Source organism: Cinclus cinclus, chromosome 28 (genome assembly GCF_963662255.1).
Source record: "Cinclus cinclus chromosome 28, bCinCin1.1, whole genome shotgun sequence".
Taxonomy (NCBI): domain Eukaryota; kingdom Metazoa; phylum Chordata; class Aves; order Passeriformes; family Cinclidae; genus Cinclus; species Cinclus cinclus.
Window position 1 is genome coordinate 3719344 of NC_085073.1, and position 16005 is coordinate 3735348.

Here is a 16005-nt window from a genome sequence, read left to right on the forward strand (position 1 = left end):
CCACAGCAGCCGCAGCTGGAGAGGTCGCGGGGGACCGGGAAGGGACCCTCGGTGGATTCCCCTCTGAGACTCTGGGCAGCACAGCCGAGCGCTCCCCGGCCGGAGCAGCCCCACGGAGCCCGAGCCCAGCGCCCTCAGGTCCGCCCGACCCGCGGCCCTCCCGCCGCCGCCGCTCCGCCGCCCCACGTTACTTTGAGTGGCAGCCGGCGGCAGCCGCAAGGCCTCGTGGGCCGCGCAGTCTGCCTGTCCTGGGCCGCCCGCGGCAGGAGCCCCGCTCGCTCCCGGTGCTGGGCCGGGCCCCGCGGCAGACCCGGGCCGGGCCGGTTCCCGGGCCCGCGGCGGCGGCACGGACGGGACGGACCGGCCCCGGGCCGCGCTACCGCGAGGGCGTAACCAATGGCGGACTACAACTCCCAGCGTGCCCCACGCCGCCTCCCCGGGGGGCTCGGGCCGCCCGGCCACTTCTTATTGGCCGTTTCGCTCTCTGGCGTCACGAACCCATGTGGGAACCGCGCAGGGCGATTGGCCCGCGCTCCCGCAGCGGCAGCCAATGGCCGGCGCGAGCGCCGCCGCTGCGGGCTGTGGGGCCGGTTAAGGTGGAGCGGGCGGAGGGGACAGGATGGGGAAGTCTCACCGTGTCCCACCCCTCCCGGCGGGGCTGCCCCGGGCACACCAAAGGCTGGTCTCGACGGACCCCGGCCTGCCCGGTGCCCAGGCCGGACTGTGCAGCTGGGGCCGCTGCCCCTGCGGTCCCCGGTTCAGCGGGTGCTGTCCCACTTCACTCGTTTGTGATGTCCGCCCCCGCGCTCTGCCCCGCCGGTGCCGCGTCCGCCCGCTCCGTCGGGGTCGGTGGCAGCGCCCGGCATCGCTCCCCGGGAACCGGGCTGCCCCGGGCACGGGGAAAGCTGCGGGGACCGCGCTGGGCACACGCTTAGCGGGGCCCGGGGCGGTGGAAGCGCCCGGTGAGCCCCGGACCGGGGCATCCCTGCGGGCGGGCGCCTCCCGAGCGGCTCCGTTAAGACCAGGAGCGGTGGCTCCAGTACCGGCGCCTTCCCCGGGCTCCCCTTGGTCTCCGGTATACGCCGTGCGGGTGGCGGGGCCGGCGCGGGAGCTCCGGTGCCGCGCTCGCGTTGTCCCGAGTCCCGCGGGGACGCGCCTCCTTAAGCGAGCGCGGGCGGCCGGGGCGCGCGGGGCCGGGCGGCCGCTTTCCCCCCCCCCCCCCCCTCCCCCTCACCGGGGCCGCCCCAGCCCCGCCCCGGCCCCGCCGGGGGCGAGCGGAGACCCCGGGAGCGCCGCCCGCGCCCCGGCGGAGCCGCTTGGCGACAGCCGGGAACCCCGCCGAGGAGAGGCAGCCCCGTGCCCTGGCGGGGGCAGTCCCCGCGGGAGGGGCGGGCAGGCAGCGCCCGGGGAGCGGGGGGCCCGGACCGGCAGCCCGGGCGCTCAGGATGTTCCCGCAGGGACGGCACCCGGTAAGTGCCGCGGGGGCGGCGGGGCCGGGCCGGGCCGGGCCGGAGCGCCGAGCCGCAGCCTCCAGCCGGGCTGTCTCTCCGCAGACCCCGCTGCAGCCCGGGCAGCCCTTCAAGTTCTCGGTGCTGGAAATCTGCGACCGCATCAAGGAGGAATTTCAGTTCCTGCAGGCGCAGTACCACAGGTGGGGCGGGGGTTGACGGGGGCCGGGGGCAGAGGTGTGATGGGACAAGGGAGGCTGGAGCGCTCGAACAGGAGGGAAAGTGTGGGGAAGGAGGAGGTGGAGAAAAGGCGGCTGGGGAAGGGAGCCCCTGCGGAGGAAGGCGAGGGGGGTTTGGGCTGAGGGGCAGCGTGAAACCTTCAGCTGGGGTGCCAGGTATTCAGCGGGGGTCCCAAGGGGAAGATCAGCCGCGTTTCCTCTGGCTGAGCGAGGTGTAGGGGACGGAGCTCTGGGTGGCTGCTACAGGTGTGTGCGCAGCACAGCGGATGCCCCACGGAGGGTGTGTGACACCCTTGTTGCCCCGTGAGCCCACAGGGGCGAGCAGGAGATGTGCTGAGCTTGCCGAGGTCCCAGGCATGGGGACGGGGAGGATGGGGCAGGAGCTGCAGGTCCGTGAATGGAAGCCCTGGCTCCTCTTTGCAGCCTGAAGCTGGAATGCGAGAAGCTGATGAGCGAGAAGACCGAGATGCAGAGACATTATGTCATGGTGAGCTGCCCCTACCGTGTCCCTGCGCCTCCCCTGAAGGGCTGTCCCCTTGGGCTGCTGCCCTCTGTCAGATCTGGGTGCTGGGGCTCCTCTCAGCCACTCGCCCAAAGGAGCCACTGGCCTGCCCTGTGCTGACCTTGGGGCTGGGGAGACGCGAAGGAGGGAGGAGTTAGTCACCATTTCTAGAGATGCCGGCTCTTTTGCTGCTGCCTCTGGAGCCTGCCAGGAGCAGGGGAGCTGCTGGGGGGACGGAAAGAGGATGGGGACAACAGACAACAGTACCTTCTCCTCCAGCATCTGACCTTACTGGCCCCTCTGGGGAAAGGGGGAACCCAAGTGACACCATCCAAGAGGCAAAAAGATGAGAACTTGGGCAAACCCCATCATGGGGGTGCATACCTCCCTGTATGTGAGGCCAGGGCATGTTCCTCTCACCCATCAGCTGGTATCACTCCCCACATCCTGGAGGCTCAGGGATTTCCAGAAGTGGATTGCTACCTGTGGAATTGGCTTTGCTGGGGGAAAGCAGGTCCCCTGGTCCTCTTTCCTACCCAGGTGTGAGGGATTTGGGTCAGCACCCCTGGCAGAGTCACTGGTGGCTGCTGGAGGTTGTAACCTGTTGTCATCTTTGCTCTGCACAGGCTGAGTGGGTGGGCAACTGTGCCAGGGTGTGAAAACAGGTTCCAAGTGGGGTGGGACGAGCCAGGACAGGATCTGGGGGGCAGCGGGACTGGCTTCCCCTGGTTTAAACAAGTGTAGAAATTGCAGGTGTTAACAGCCTGTGGCTGCTCCCTGCTTTGTCCCAGGCTCCTGGCACAGCTTCCCAGCCATTCCTTATGGACTGGAGCCAGCCAAACCCCAGGCTAGTCCTGGGCCAGTTGCTCTGGACAGCTCCTAACCAGGCTGTGTTGTGGTTTTCCTCTCAGTACTACGAGATGTCCTATGGCCTGAACATTGAAATGCACAAACAGGTAAGTGCAGCAGGGGAGGGTGGGGAAGAGGCCAAGGTTGGAGTCTGTTGGAAAATTATCTCCCTTGAGCCCACATAGCTCTAATGGAATGGGAGGTGTGACAGCTCTGTTCGAGGGACTGGCTTGCAAAGGGATCCAGAAGTTGTCAGGATGTGTTACTGAGTTCCCCATCCCAAAGACACTGCTCAGAGCCCTGCTGTGAGCCCTGGTGCTCCCCGCAGTGCTTCCCTGGGGCCCCACTTGAAGGAGGGATGTGGAGGAAACAGCAGGAGCTAGAGCCCAGAGGCAAATGGATTGTCTTTCTTTTCTTTTTTTCTTAATCCCCTTTTCCTTTCCCAAAGCCAGACGACTGTTTTCACCCTTCCCTGGTTCCCCTTTTGTTCCAGCGTTAATTTGCTTTCCCTCTTCAGATTTATCAATCTAGTCATCGTGGGCTCTCTGCCAGGGAAATTAGTTTGGACCAATGCCTGACAAAGTGGCAAGTCAACTGCCATATCCCTCCAGCTGGCTCAGCCCTCCGAGTTTGCTCCTTTTGTTAGCAGGGAGCGTGGTGGAGACCACGAGCACATTCCTGCCACCCTTACGTGATCCAAGATCCAGTGGGACTGGGAGCCAGGGGTGGCCCAAGCCAAGTGGGGCCGGGGACTCTGCCCACGAGGTGATAGAAGTGGTGGCCAAGTCGTTGAGAAGTGTGAGCCTGGGCAGTAGAGGGCTGGAGGAGGGGGTCTCTGGCTCTGTTGGCATGGTGACAGTGGCTGAGAGAGCAGCTGAGACCTGCAGGTGAGCACAGGGTGCTGCTGGGTGTGGGACACAGCAGCCTCTGAGCACGGCAGGTAAATGTTCCCTTTGTTCTCCCTTGGCTCTGAGCCTAGTTTGACCTCTGCAACACCGGCAGGGATTGTTAGAAACCTGAGCTGATAAAACCCTTCAGAGCAGCCAGTCCCAGGGTGGGTTTACAGCAGGGGGGGAATCCAGTTTTCCCCGGGAGATGTGGGTTTTCTCTTGGAGAGACTGGGCTGGAAGTCGCAGCCCCTTTCCTCAGAAGTGCTACTTGCAGTGGTGGGAATGCAGCCCGGCTGTGGGTTTGTCTGCAACCACAGAGCCTCTCCTCAGAGGATACACTGGGTTTCCTGCTTTCCCTTGTGGGCAGGGGCAGGTCTGGGGGGTGCTTTGTGCCTCTGAAGGAGCAGGGGGAGCTGTCCCAGGGCTTGTTGGGGATGGGAGTGGAGTCCCTGCTCTGGGTCAGGGCAGGTACAACCAGCAGAGCCTTGGGGAATCGGCTGGTGCGATGCCAAGAAGGCTGAATCTGTGCAGTTCTGCATCCTGGTTGTTCTGCCCTGGCTTTGAGTTGGATGTTTGGGAAGGGAAGGCACAGGGAGGGCCTGCTGCCAGAGCCTGTGGCTCGGCTCCCCTCTGTCCCTGCCCGCTGGCCATGGCAGCCTGCAAAACCAGGATGGGTTTGGACTGAGCAAAACCAGCTGGGCTGCGAAAGGACTGACAGCTTGGAGCTCGCCTTGGCCTGGGGCCACGGAGGGATTTAGACGTGGGTTCCCTCCCATGTGCGTGGCAGCCTAAGGGGGTCCGGCAGCCCTGGGCAGAGCCCTCCCTTGGCAGCAGCTCGGGAAATCCCAGCAGGGATGCAGAAGCAGCAGGAGAATTTCCGCCAAGAGGGCGTGGGTGGGGAGAGTTTAACTCCTCCGCTAAGGCTGAGTGTTTGCAGGATGCTTGGCTGCTGGAGGGGGGCGGGATGGGGCTCAGTGCCCTCCATCTCTGGTGATACCTGCTGATACCTGCTTCCTCTTTCAGGCAGAGATTGTCAAGAGGCTGAGTGCCATTTGTGCCCAGATTATTCCCTTCCTGACGCAGGAGGTAAGGAGGAGGCGGGGGATGTGCATCAGATTGCTCTGCTTTCTTGGGAAGGGGCGAATCAAAGTCCAACCTGAACAGCAGGAGGTTTTGGGGAAGAAAACCTCTGTGCCTGGGCTGGAGGGGTGGGAGAAGGGGCTGTGCAGGGGTGGGTGGGACAATGTGGAGCCAAATGCTCCCATCAGCCAGGAGCACGGTGTGACCACCCCCATGCTCTTCCTCCCCAGCACCAGCAGCAGGTCCTGCAGGCAGTGGAACGGGCCAAGCAGGTGACCATGGGGGAGCTCAACAGCATCGTCGGGGTGAGTTGCACTGCCTGGCTGTGGGCAAAGACTCTTTCCTGCCTGGGGGTTCGGGCCCTGCAGTGATGAGGGAAGTCAGGGTTTTTAATATTTTGATGCATACGTTGTGATGAAGGGATTTGCCACGGTGTTCTGAAGGCGTTGGATGCCCTCTGGGATACCCACCTGAGCAGGGCAGAGCCTTGGCTTGGGCTCTGCGGTGCGCTGGGGTCGTGTCTGCAGCAGAGAGGGACTCGTGGGTGGAAGGGGCATAGGAGAAAAACAAAATCCAGAGAGAGAATAAAAGAGGCTGTGCTGTGCTGAGCCTGCTGAACCCTCGGAGCCCGGCCAGCCGAGGGGGGGAAGGGGCAGGGGCAGGGGTGTGACCCAGCCTATGCAGCCCCCATAGCTCCGCTGCCCCCTCCTCGTCCCTGTCTCATCCCATCGAGCTTCGCATCGCAGCCCGCGGGGAGAGGAGGGGAGAGCCCTGGCTGCAGCTGCCTCCTCCACATCCAGGACCATTTGCTCTTTCTCTTTCAGCAGCAGCAGCTTCAGCACCTCTCCCACCACGCACCCCCCCTCCCGCTGACACCCCACCCCTCCAGCATGCAGCCCTCTAGCCTGAGTGGGGCCAGCGGCGCCTCGGGGCTCCTGGCCCTCTCGGGGGCACTGATGGCACAGGCTCAGCTGGCCACCAAGGAGGACAGAGTGGCCCAGGATGGGGAGAACAGAGGTAAGGGGAAGAAGCACAGCTGGGTTAACCCTTTAAAAGCTGGCTGAGTCAGTGCTGGGCAGCGTGTTCAGGGATCCTGTTGCCTGCTCTGCCTCTTTCTTGAGGCTCCTGGCTGCTGCATCTCTGGGGTTGGCAAATCCAGCTCATGAAATGCCTGCAGCCCCAGGAGGCTGGCTCTATTTCTGACCTGGGAACTGCTGCTCTGCAGCGATGCTGTGTGTGCAGCCCTGGCTCTTGCCAAGGGTTTATGCACACACACAGGTCTCCCTGTTCCCCTGGGTGTTTGCAGTGCACAAGGGTCCCCTCCTCCATTTCCTCCCACAGCAAAGAAATCCTCTCTTTTTACACCAAGTAAAGATCTGATACTTAAAGATGAGACTTTTAGGGAAAATGCTGTTGCAAGCCTCTGGTAGAAACCGTGACAGCCACAGGCCTGGGGCAAGGAATTTAGAAAGCAGAGCCTCATTGCGTGTGTTGTGCCGTGTAAATTACACTAATTCCTAGTCCATATGGGTGCCTCCTCCTGTCAGGATCACCGAGTGCCTTATAAACATCATCAATATTTAATCATCGTTAAATAAGTGCTCTGAATGCTACTGGCAGGCCTGGGCCAAATTAGTAACACTGCCCAGCTTTGCTGGTGGCCTGTTGCTGCTGAAGGGCTGCACAAAGGAGAAGCTGCTCTGAGCTCAAGTCACCTTTTCAGAGCACAGGCATCGAGTGGTTGTGCTAAGAGGAGGCAGGGACAAGGAGAGAGGCTCTGGGCAGCTCTGTGGGCTGGAAACAGGCAGCCAAATTTAGCAGGAGTGATGTTTCCCTGCAGACTCCCCTGGGGAAGGTGCTGACTGAAATGCACTTGGGTCAGGACCCAAAAGCAGCAGCAGAGCTGGGCACTGGCTTGGGTTTGCTTCAGGTTGTCGTGGTTTGGCCTGTAAGATTTCAAAGTGGTGAAAAGAGCAGCAGGAAACTGTCGGTGGCAGCTCTGCCCCCCCTGCACACAGCTGTCTGCAGCTCAAATCCTGTCTGTGTTTCTTTAAGGATGGCTTCCACAAAGGAGGAAAACAAAGTCCAGGGAGAGAATAAAAGCAGGCTGTTCTGAGCCTGCTTAACCCTCAGAGCCCAGCCCATGCCTCCAGCCAGAACTTCTCTCAGCCTGGGTGTTTGGCTGTGGTGAGGGCCATTCCTTATATCAAAAAAAAACAAAAGGGGGGGTGCGGGGGAGTTGAGATGCTCCATCTGTCCTGGGTTAATCCTCAGTGCTCTGCCATAGTTAGGCAGAGCTGGTGTGAGTCAAGCTGAGCCAGGGGTGCTGGGCTGATGGCAGGCATCTGGTCCCACTCTAGACCTTGGCCCTGGAGCAGTGCCTACAAGAATCCCTCAGCTTCCCATCCCTGCCTGCCTCTTTTTGCCAGCAGGGACCTGGACTCCTCTCCAAGTGCTGGTGGATCTTTAGGAGCAAAAATCAGCCAGGGAAGGTTGCTGAACCCCAGCCCACAACCCTGTGCTTGGATTTGCAGTAAATGCCTGGCACTTCTTCCCTGGGCTCAGGGAAGTGGACCTGCTTTGCTCTGTATGTACAAAAGCCTCAGAGAGTTCCCAAGCAGAGCTTTTAGGCATGGCTTCCTAAGGAAATAGGATGGGTGTGATTCAGGGGATCTCAGCTGGCCAGCCAGCTCGTCAGCTCCTGGTGGCTTTGGAAGAGAAAGCCACGTCTAGGGAAGAGATTCCAAAGCTGGGATAATTTCTTGGAAGGAGGTGGGTGGATAGACATTCTTCTGCTTCCCTGAGGAACAGCAAAGTGTTGACCTTCCGTTAGACAACAGAGAATCTCCACTGCAGGTGGACAAAGTGGGAAATCAGGTGTGATTTTTTTTTTTTTTTTTTTTTTTTTTTTTTTTTTTTTTTTTTGGTTTGTTTGTTTTCTAAACCTGTTTCCTGCCTTGCCTTCTTGTGCCTCTCTCTCTCCTTCCTGCCTGGGTATATGGGGCACAGGCTTGGCATTAACAACCTCTTCCTGTCTTCCTCTCTGCTCTGGGACATGGACCTGGGACACTCTCCCTACTGCTGCCTGATTCCAGAACACACCCCAAGCCGAGTAAGTTGTGACAGGCAAGTGGCCTCAGCTGGCCCTGGTGGCATCTCCAGTGTGCTTCAAGCTGGCCACTGGCTCCTGGGAAGGGATGGGGCTGCTGGGTGAGCTTTTCTGGCCTGGGTGGGTTGTATTTGCATCAAGATTTTATAACTGAATGTTCTGGGCCACCTCAATTCAGTCTTTACTGATGCAAGGAGCTAAAGATCAAGGGCTGCTCCCAAAATAACCAGTTCTGTCCTTTTCAAGGAGTTTCCAGTTTAGGAATCATTGTGAACAGGTCTCAGAGCTCTCAGCCCCTCTGCAGTCCTTGGCTGCCCCCTCCCTTTTAGGATTCCCCCCAGTCCCAGAGTTGTGACTCCCTTCCCAGGCTCCACAGTAGCTCTCCAGAATCCGGGGTACAAGCAGGGGAAAGAAGGGTTAATGATCTAGGTGGGAGAAGAGGAGGTAGAGGAAGTGTCTGTGATGCCATGACTGCCCATGATGGCCTGGGCACCAGGGATGACCCTTTTTCCTGCCTGGTGCTGTGCCAGAGCTGCTGATCTGACTGTGCTGGGAGCAATCAGCTGCAGAGAGTCCTGGGATGGGGCATCTCCATCCTGTTCTGGCTGTGTGGGGATGTCAGGGGATGTGTGACACCCTTGCAGCTGCCAGCAGCATCTGGGGGGGGGGGGGCTGTTCTTCTTGCTTGGCCCCATTCTGCTTTCCAATCCTCACAGCAGGTTTGAGGTGAAGGAAACACAGATCCAGTGGGGATTTTCTGCTCCACCTTGGCTCGTTATCTCTGCTGGGGTGGATCTCTCTCAGGTAGTGCTGGGGATGTTCCTCTCTTGGTTTTGGGGTCCTCCCCACCAGCCAGGGAGATGCTTTGCCAGGATGGAGGTGGTTTTGGAGCAGGGCTTGGCCCCACTAAGAGGTGGGGAGTGGCTGTCGGCTCTCAGGGTGGCTCACACCCTTTCCTGTCTCTCTCTGCCTCAGAGCGTTTCTTCCTCCCCTGCCGAGAGCCTGCAGGACGAGGAGCGGACGGGGCTGAAGCGGAAGCGGGAGGAGAAGGAGCTGCCTGAGCATTCTGTGAGTGCACCAGGGGCTGTGGCTGGGGGAAGGTGGCTGGGGAGCCCTGTGCCTGCCCTGCTGCAGAGGGCTGGTGTCCTAGGAGCAAGAACAAACCAAATGAGGAGCCCCAGGAACCCCCCAGCCTGAGGTCTGGGTCACTGCCAGCAGGACATGGTTGGTGTTGGTCCATGGAGGGGGAGGTACAGGAGAAAATGGGTCCCTCTGCTGTCTGGGGTCCTGGGGCAGAACATAGAACCCTGGTCCAGGATTTCCCTGTTCTGACATACCTTCTGGATTTGTCCCTCCTTGCAGGACAGCGATGAAGACAAGAGTGACTACAACCTGGTGGTGGATGAGGTAAGCCCTTGGAGCCTGGCAAGGTATCCTGCACAAGCTGCAGTTGTTAGGTTTAGGACTCTGGTTCCCCAGCTTTGGGGTTCTTTAGATTCCAGCTCGTTGCTGCTGGGCAGCAGTGGCCAGCCAGGACACGTGCCAGCCCTGCTCCAGTGTGTTGTGCCAGCCAAGACTGATTCCACTCCCACTGCTCTGGGAAGGCTGTGCCAGCCTGGGCTCAGTTTTGCCAGCCGCAGGTTTGGCTCTGCTTCACAACCCCCTTTCAGCCCCTCTGCTGCAGCACCCCCTGTGGGGAGGCTGACAAGCTGGGATGAGAGCTCCATGGAGCTGGGTTTGCTGCTGGCAGCTCCTGTGGGTGGAGGTGGCAGGAGCCTCACGGCTCTGCCAGCTCCAGGGCTTGAGCCCATGTCCTGCCCTGCCTGGTCCTTGAGCAGCTTTGACTTTAACACACCCCAATGCAGGGGATTCACTGAATCTTTTACAATGGAACTGCCATATGCCTCTGGTACAACCTTTCCTGAGGCACACGTGACAGAACTTGATCCCAGCCACCGCTATTCATGGCTTTTGGGGACACACTTCTTCCTTTCCTAGAAGACAGAGAGGAGAGAAAGACATGACATCTTTTTCACTTGTGCCACTTCTTAAGAAAATACAAGCCCTGGAAGGAAGATCAGCAGGAATTTGTGCAGAAAATGATGCTTATGAAAGCTACTCACTGTGGTGATAAAAAGTCACAGGCCTGGTTGAATGGTTATAGGAGTGCAAGAGCTGAAGGCTGGCCTTGCCTCTGAAATGGCAGCCCCATCTCAGCTCCTCATGTGTGCTGATCTCCATCCCTCCTTGTGAAGGCATCCGTGGCCACCAGTGTCCTTTGAACCTGCTGTCGCCTCTCATTTTGTTCAAAGAGAAAAATCGAGGCAGTTTCTCATCCAGGGGAGCAGAACGGACGCCTCTGAGCGGATGCTCTTCATTCAAGCCTCGGGGACTAGTGGTGGTCCTGGGTGTCTCCCCAGGGTCCTTGCTCTCCTACACAGAGGGATTCCTGTTTCTCACAGTGCTGTTCTTCCCCCAGGACCCGCCTTCGGAGCCCGGCAGCCCTGGCAGCTCGCCCGGCCACCGCCGGGAGCTGCCCCAGAGCCCCGCGTCCATCGGCTCCAACGGGAGCACCACGCCCCTGCAGCCCAAGGAGCAGAGCCCGGTGAGGAGCCCCTGGGCTGGGGTGGGATGGGGGGGCCAGCAGCATGGTCCTGAATTTCTTTCTCTGCCCAGTCTGCTGCAAAAATGCCCGTGGTTTGTACCCACTGGCACCCCCCACCCTGGGGGCAGAGGTCCATGCCCTTGGGGTAGGGTAAGTGCTGCTGGGCAGAGGACAGGCTCTGCAGTGTTCTCCACCCGCCTGCCTGCAGAATTCCCCAGAGCTGCTCATAGCAATTGATTTTTCCTTTTCTTTTTTTTCCCTGTGTTTTTTTTCCTCCTTCTTCTTTGCCAAGCACCAGTCCAGCACTCAGATTGAAACATCAGCATGTGGGAAGGGGGAGGGATGTTTCTGCCACTCCTTGGCCTCCCAGCCACCGCAGGGACCAAGTGATACGTCCCCCCATCTGGGGTCAGGAGCCAGCTGGGGGCTGTGGGCAGCAGCAAGCAGCAGCTCCCCGGCACAATCGGATTAGAGCAGACAAAGCGCCCTGAGCAATCTGCCAGCACAGCACGTAGCTTTTCTCTGTTATTAATTTTTTTTTTCCCTTTGCTGGTGTCGACAAAATCCCCAGACAGAAAAAAAGCAGAAGAAATAGGAGAGGCAAGGAAAAAAAAAAAAAAAGGCAAGGAATGAAATAGCTGTGGGGATTGGAGAGGCCAGTTCATGCCAGGCATCCTCTTGGTCCCAGGCTGGAGATGAGTGTGCCCCCCTATGCAGGAGGAGTTTAGTTTGAGGGAGCAGCAGATGTGTCCTTGGGGTCTTGTGCTGGTGGGCACTGCAGGGTTGGGGCAGTTTGGGGTGACCCAAAGCTTGCATGGGGCATTTGCACATGGCGGGGAGAGGGGGGATGTGCGCGGGGCCAAGGAGAGGAGAGAGGATCAGGCCCTGGATGCCCAGTCCCTGTCCAGCTCCATCCAGGAGCTCCTTCCACCCAGCAAGCTGTGGAGGCTTGTGGCCCAGCTGTGGAGCTGGGGAGGGCTGGCCTGGTCTCTGGTCCCCCTGCTGAACCTGCTCTTCTTTCCTCTGCTTCACAGACCAGCTCTGTGGCCATTGCTCCCATCTCCAAGCCCTCCTGTTCCTCAGCACCCCGTGACTCCCTCACGCCTGGCCCTGGGCCCAGCTCGGCCACCCCGCTCCAGCCACCCCCGGCCAAGGCCCCCAGCACCGACAGTGTCAGTGAGTGTCCAGGGACAGCACGGGGTCAGCTCTGCTGTGACAGCGCCGTGGGGCTGGGGTGGAGGGAGGCAGGACCCTGTCTGCCACCAGCAGAGCTGGCAGGACTGTTTTGCTCCACAAAAGCAGACCTATGAACCGTGGCAAACAGGAGCACCTCTGTCATTGCCACACACCTGACTGCCTGGTGGGCTCGGACCTGCCGAGGGTGGTGGTCAGGGTAGGGCAGGGGTTTTATCTGTTTTTCTCTGACCAGTTGTCGTTTCGGTGGGGCTGCATGAAGCTGTGTGCTTCAGGGCTCGGCAGTGGGGGCTGAGGGGGTGGCTGTGTAGTCACCAGGTGCCCCTCTGCCTCGGGTGACGCTCGCTCACGCCCGTGGGCCAGGGCCAAGACGCGGGTCTCTCCTCGTGCAGCTCTCCGCAGCCCCCTGAGCTCCTCCAGCCCCTACATGTCCTCTCTGGGGATGCTGCCCCACGCCACCCTCAGCGGGGAGCTCCCAGCCCCGGGTCTCTACATGGGCATCCACCTCTCACCCCAGGTCAGCAGCGCGGTGCTCTACGGCCGCTCCCCCGTGGTAAGTCACCGAGGGAGAGGCTGGGTGTGCTGGCTCTGCTGCCTGTCCCCTGGGCAACATCTGGGACCTGAGCTGGGGGGTGCAACTGTAGGAAGGGCTCCCTTCCAGAGCTGGCTGGGCTGTGAGGCTGCTGGAGGCTTCAGCATGCTCAGAGAAGCCTCTACTGGTTCTGCTGGTGTGTGTGTGAACCCATTTTGGCCTATGTCACTGCATGTTGAGGACACAGCGAGCAGGGAGCTTGCATAGAGCCAGGCTGGCCTGGTCCCAAGGGTGTGCAGGGAAAGGCCTGAGCCCAGCTTTGGTGTCTTCTGCTCTGCTCCTCATGTGCCATTTGCTCTGTGCAGGTGGCATTTGAGTCGCACCCTCACCTGAGGGCTTCCACCCTCTCCTCTTCACTCTCCACCATCCCTGGAGGGAAGCCGTAAGTGGCTGCACACGCTGGGGCTGCAGGCAGGGTGGGGGCAAGGGGTTGAGTGCTGGGAGCATCTCCCCCCCCAAGGGCTCACTGGGGCAGGGCAGGGCTGAGGGGGAGCTGCTCTTCAATCCCAAGTCCAGCAATGCCATTTCCTTCCTGGCACCTGGCATAACGAGGAGCTGGGTAATTAAAGCCCTCATTAGCCAGAGCACAAAGGGTACCTTCCACCTTGGCTTGAGCCATGGCAAATGGAGAGGTCACCACCTTCCCTCAGGCATCACACTGGGGTTGTTCAGGCTTCTCTTCTGCTCTCTCCTACTGAATACTCTGTTCCACTGCTCTGACTCCAACTCCTGCTGCCTGTGTCAGACCCGCTGGGACCCGCGTGGCACCAGCCACTGTCCACACAGGATTCTGCTCTGCTTCTCACTGCTCTGCTCCCTTCCAGCGCCTACTCCTTCCACGTCAGCGCCGACGGGCAGATGCAGCCGGTGCCTTTCCCCCCCGACGCCCTCATCGGCTCCGGCATCCCCCGGCACGCGCGGCAGCTGCACACCCTGACCCACGGCGAGGTGGTCTGTGCTGTCACCATCAGCAACTCCACACGACACGTCTACACCGGGGGCAAGGGCTGTGTCAAGGTGTGGGACGTGGGGCAGCCGGGCACCAAGACGGCCGTGGCTCAGCTGGACTGCCTGGTGAGGAGGAGGAGGAGGAGGAGGAGGAGCAGAAAAGCCTTTGGGGTGGGGCTGGCAAGGGGAATGTGCTCCTGTTCGAGTGGAGGGGACAGAGGGGCCTTTCCCATCTGCAGTGAGAGGAGGAGATGCGTCTCCTGCAAGCCCCCGTGTGCTCATCATCTCCTTCTTGCCTTGCCCTGTTGTCTGTCCCCCCCTGCTCAGAACCGTGACAACTACATCCGTTCCTGCAAGCTGCTCCCCGACGGCCGCAGCCTGATCGTGGGGGGGGAGGCCAGCACCCTGTCCATCTGGGACCTGGCGGCCCCCACGCCCCGCATCAAGGCTGAGCTCACCTCCTCTGCCCCTGCCTGCTACGCCCTGGCCATCAGCCCTGATGCCAAAGTTTGCTTCTCCTGCTGCAGCGACGGCAACATCGTGGTGTGGGACCTTCAGAACCAGACGATGGTGAGGTGAGTCTGGGCAGGGGCTATAGGGCAGGCACAGAGCGAGATGCCGGCTGCCCTGACAGCTGTGCCCTCGCCCTCTCCATCCCCCTCTTTCCCAGGCAGTTTCAAGGCCACACGGATGGTGCCAGCTGCATTGACATCTCTAACTATGGCACCAAGCTGTGGACAGGAGGGCTGGACAACACCGTGCGCTGCTGGGACCTGCGGGAGGGGCGGCAGCTGCAGCAGCACGACTTCAGCTCCCAGGTAGGGCTGGAGCCCTCTGGCAGTGCCACGGGGCCAGGTGCGACCTGCTGAGACACTGTGTGAGCCTGTCTGTCCCCTCAGATCTTCTCCCTGGGCTACTGCCCCATGGGAGAGTGGCTGGCGGTGGGGATGGAGAGCAGCAACGTGGAGATCCTGCACATCACCAAACCTGACAAGTACCAGCTGCACCTCCACGAGAGCTGTGTCCTCTCTCTCAAATTCGCCTCCTGCGGTAGGCATGGGCTGTTTTTGCTGCCTGGGCTGTGGGTGGCCTCAGATTTATCCCTTTGGTTTACTCTCCCTTGCTCAGCTTATTTGAATGTCTGACATTGACACCCACTTTGTCTCCTGTCCCAGGGAAGTGGTTTGTGAGCACAGGGAAGGATAATCTGCTGAATGCGTGGAGAGCACCCTATGGAGCCAGCATCTTCCAGGTGGGTGAGGCATTTGTGCAGGTGGGTGATGGTGGCTCCAGGCACCAGCCCTGCTCTCACCTCCTGCCCTTTCACTGACAGTCTAAGGAGTCCTCGTCAGTCCTGAGTTGTGACATCTCTGTCAACGACAAATTCATCGTTACGGGCTCCGGCGACAAGAAGGCCACAGTGTACGAGGTGGTTTACTGATTCCTGTCACACTCCCTGCCCCATCAGGAAAGGGGATACTCCTTGCCCAAAACCACCATGGCTCCAGTGCTGGACCTGCCCTCCTGCAGCTCTACTTTCCCTCCTCTACTTTGAGACACCAAACCAAGGTTCTCCTGCCCCCGTTCCTCTAAAAGGATGGAGGTGAAGGCTCGATGTAGCCTGACATCCCCTGGGGTGGGGCAAGGGCTAAGCTGGACATCCTGGGCCCTATCTGTCCCTCAGGCCGGCTGCCTGAGGGTGTGTGTCTCCTGAATTACTGCTACTGATTTAATGGCACCCATTTTCTGTTGCAGAAACAGCTGTAAATTATCAGTAAAGAAATGTATTTAACTATGTTTTCAACCCCTTACTAATAAAAAGGAACAAAAGAAGGGCTGGGCTGCTTCTGGGCAGGGATCATTGCCAGCCAGGGCTGCCAGCTGTGCCAAGGGCCGGGCGCTGAAGGGGGTCCTGGGGTCCTGCTTTTGGCCAGCAGCACAGGGAAGGACATTCCCATTGTGGCAGAGGTTTGGCTGCTTGCCTGCCATGGCAGCCCCAGCTCCAGCACCACTCTGTGGTGAGCTGTGGCTGGAGTTTGGGCTGGGGGCAGGAGCCCAGAGCAGCTGCCACACCGCAGCCACCGTTGTACTGCTCCCTCGCCAGCCCCGGGGCTCCGGGGAGTAGCCCTGGCAGTGCTGGCGGGCAGCCAGACCGATAAGGCAAGCTGTAAGTGCTCACATCTCATTTCCTTCGAAAACCACTTCCTCCAGTGCTGGCCTCTCCCCGCGGAGCCCGAGGCTGCTCCACCGGCGGCACCGCAGAGCCACGGCCGAGCTCTGCTCTGTGCCCACACCGCCCGTCCTGGCTCCTGTTCCTCACCACAGCCAGGACCAGGGATAGGCTCTGCCCACCGAGAAGCTGCCTCAGACCCGCCTCAGCACAGCAAAGGAGCAGCAAGTTGTGACCAAAAGGGACAAGCCCCCTGCCATGGTCTCACCCCTTCTCACCTGGTTCCATCCCACTCCCACAGAGCATCGAGGCTACTGCCCAGGACAAGGCACAGCTGCCTTTTTTTGGTTTGTTTTTATTATTAAATACACCCTGGGAG

At 60.2% G+C, this 16005-nt stretch overlaps 1 protein-coding gene across 1 annotated transcript; it reads left to right on the top strand.

Moving 5' to 3' along the window:
* The first annotated feature begins 1271 nt into the window (after window positions 1-1271).
* On the top strand, window positions 1272-15276 carry TLE2 (TLE family member 2, transcriptional corepressor). The gene is made up of 20 exons (XM_062510156.1): window positions 1272-1469; window positions 1554-1651; window positions 2111-2174; window positions 3101-3145; window positions 4952-5014; window positions 5239-5313; window positions 5833-6025; window positions 8104-8120; window positions 9093-9185; window positions 9480-9524; window positions 10597-10722; window positions 11757-11898; window positions 12309-12469; window positions 12814-12890; window positions 13333-13582; window positions 13784-14031; window positions 14127-14274; window positions 14356-14506; window positions 14632-14708; window positions 14790-15276. The coding sequence occupies exons 1-20, from the start codon at window positions 1446-1448 to the stop codon at window positions 14895-14897; spliced, it is 2205 nt and encodes a 734-aa protein (XP_062366140.1). The 5' UTR covers window positions 1272-1445; the 3' UTR covers window positions 14898-15276.
* Window positions 15277-16005: the final 729 nt, after the last annotated feature.